The sequence below is a fragment of the Formica exsecta genome, unplaced genomic scaffold (assembly GCF_003651465.1).
Source record: "Formica exsecta isolate Colony F162 unplaced genomic scaffold, ASM365146v1 scaffold120, whole genome shotgun sequence".
In the NCBI taxonomy this organism is placed as follows: domain Eukaryota; kingdom Metazoa; phylum Arthropoda; class Insecta; order Hymenoptera; family Formicidae; genus Formica; species Formica exsecta.
Genome location: NW_021848537.1, coordinates 819,138 through 820,855, shown reverse-complemented (window position 1 = coordinate 820,855; position 1,718 = coordinate 819,138). Strand labels below are relative to the sequence as shown.

The 1,718-nt window shown below is 30.0% G+C and overlaps 3 protein-coding genes across 3 annotated transcripts in view; all 3 read right to left on the bottom strand.

The window, feature by feature from the left end:
• LOC115243492 (multidrug resistance-associated protein 4-like) overlaps nt 1–1,574 on the bottom strand; it is a 12,427-nt gene extending 10,853 nt beyond the window's left edge. The window contains exons 1-2 of the mRNA XM_029820558.1: nt 1,148–1,574; nt 622–852 (exon numbers count right to left, since the gene is read on the bottom strand). Of these exons, the coding sequence (XP_029676418.1) occupies nt 622–852; nt 1,148–1,342 (426 nt within the window). The 5' untranslated portion in view covers nt 1,343–1,574. The remainder of the gene's footprint in view (nt 1–621; nt 853–1,147) is intronic.
• LOC115243458 (multidrug resistance-associated protein 4-like) overlaps nt 1–1,718 on the bottom strand; it is a 29,519-nt gene that overhangs the window by 14,717 nt on the left and 13,084 nt on the right. The gene's annotated exons all lie outside the window — the stretch shown is intronic.
• LOC115243499 (probable multidrug resistance-associated protein lethal(2)03659) overlaps nt 1–1,718 on the bottom strand; it is a 22,380-nt gene that overhangs the window by 16,951 nt on the left and 3,711 nt on the right. The gene's annotated exons all lie outside the window — the stretch shown is intronic.

Here is a 1,718-nt window from a genome sequence, read left to right as displayed (position 1 = left end):
AACCTTCTGCCTTTTTTTTCTGAAATACAGCCAATTTTTAATTTTTTCCCCAAACTTTAGGGGCCTCTAGCTCGGAGGAGGGTTCATTTGCGGACCCATGTTCATAGGAAAAAAAGTTTTATTTTGACCTCTAGAATATGCTCCTAAAGTTTAGTGCATCATTTCAGATACACCCTGTATATATATATATATATATATATATATATATATATATTCGTCTGTTTTCAAGAATCGTGAATATTATAAACAGTGTGAATGGGTATTGTAAATTCAACTTTGTTCAATAAATAAATTCAATTTTGTATTGTATATAGCAACCCATTTTTTCAAAAACTGAAGAAAACTCATTTAAATTAATTTTTCCAACAGTAAAATCAGTTTCTTTCAATTTTACAAAAATACCATTACATCAATGATTTATACTGATGAATCTTTCGCACTGAACTTTTTCAATATAGAAAAGTGTCACGCAAGGTTTAATCAAAATCGCACAATAATCGGAATTGATCCCGAGACGCCATTTATACTCAGAAAGAACAGAATCTTTCTATTCTTCCGTAGAAAAATTTTTAGATTATTGTATTGAGGCTTAAAACTTATTTAAAACTTATATAACATTACCTTTCTGTAGATGAGGGAGCTGCAGGCAACGCGTAATCTCATGCCAATTTGTTGTGACATTATTGTAGTGTGGTTTGACAACAGGGTGCTACTGAAGGTACAGATCACTAAACAGGCGACATAAATCATTGTCTCGTTTTTCCCTATCATGTCCGTTGAGTTCGGTTCCCCCATGAAGTAGCTGATGATCCAACCCTGCAGAATCGGTACTAAAATATGCAATATGCATGCCTAAAAAAGGGGACCCATTGAGATTAATATTCTATTGCGTATTTATATAAATCTTTAACGTAATCTTTTATTAATTTAAAAAGCAAAAAAAATCTGATTTGGTAAATATTTTCTTATTAGATGGGTTGCGGTAATAAATTCTTTTCTTTTTTTTTCTTCTTTTCAACGCGAAAACTATTAACACAGACAATATAAGATAATTTAATTAATTGGTTTTTTCATTTGATATCATGTAACGCTAGCAGATATTGTTATGCATTCGGTGCCTTTTTGCAAAGTTACTAATAGTTTTCACCTGTATAAATACGTAGATGCCGATAATAAAATATGGCAACCAAAAGGCGCCGAAGAGCGCCTTGTATAGTCTCGGACGTGCATTTCCTTTCAACGGCACTTTCTTCCCGTCTTTACCCACAGTATATTCGAATTTCTTTAGCTTTTCTAATTCGCGGTTCCAGTATCTAAACAAACGCATTAAAATATTAGGCATTTGTGCTCTGAAATAATTTTGGAGGAAAGGAAATTGCACGACAAGTTAGTCAATTCAAAAATACTTTCATAATTATTTCATACTTAAATGAATATATATCTTAAAAATTTTATGAATTTTGCCAAAGGTTTTTGATACATTTGTGCAATCTGTAATGTAACTGCCAAAGAAAAAAATTTATTCGTTTGAAGATTGTTATGCTTACGATGTTTACAAAATATTATTACATCTCTTAATGAATTAGAGTTCATATTAAATTAAAAATATTCTTTATCTTATTATATCCCGTATTATTATTTATATTATATTATAATTTGATATCTTATTTATCAGTTGATTTGTTGTTAATTTTTACTAACTTTACTTTTTCTTTATC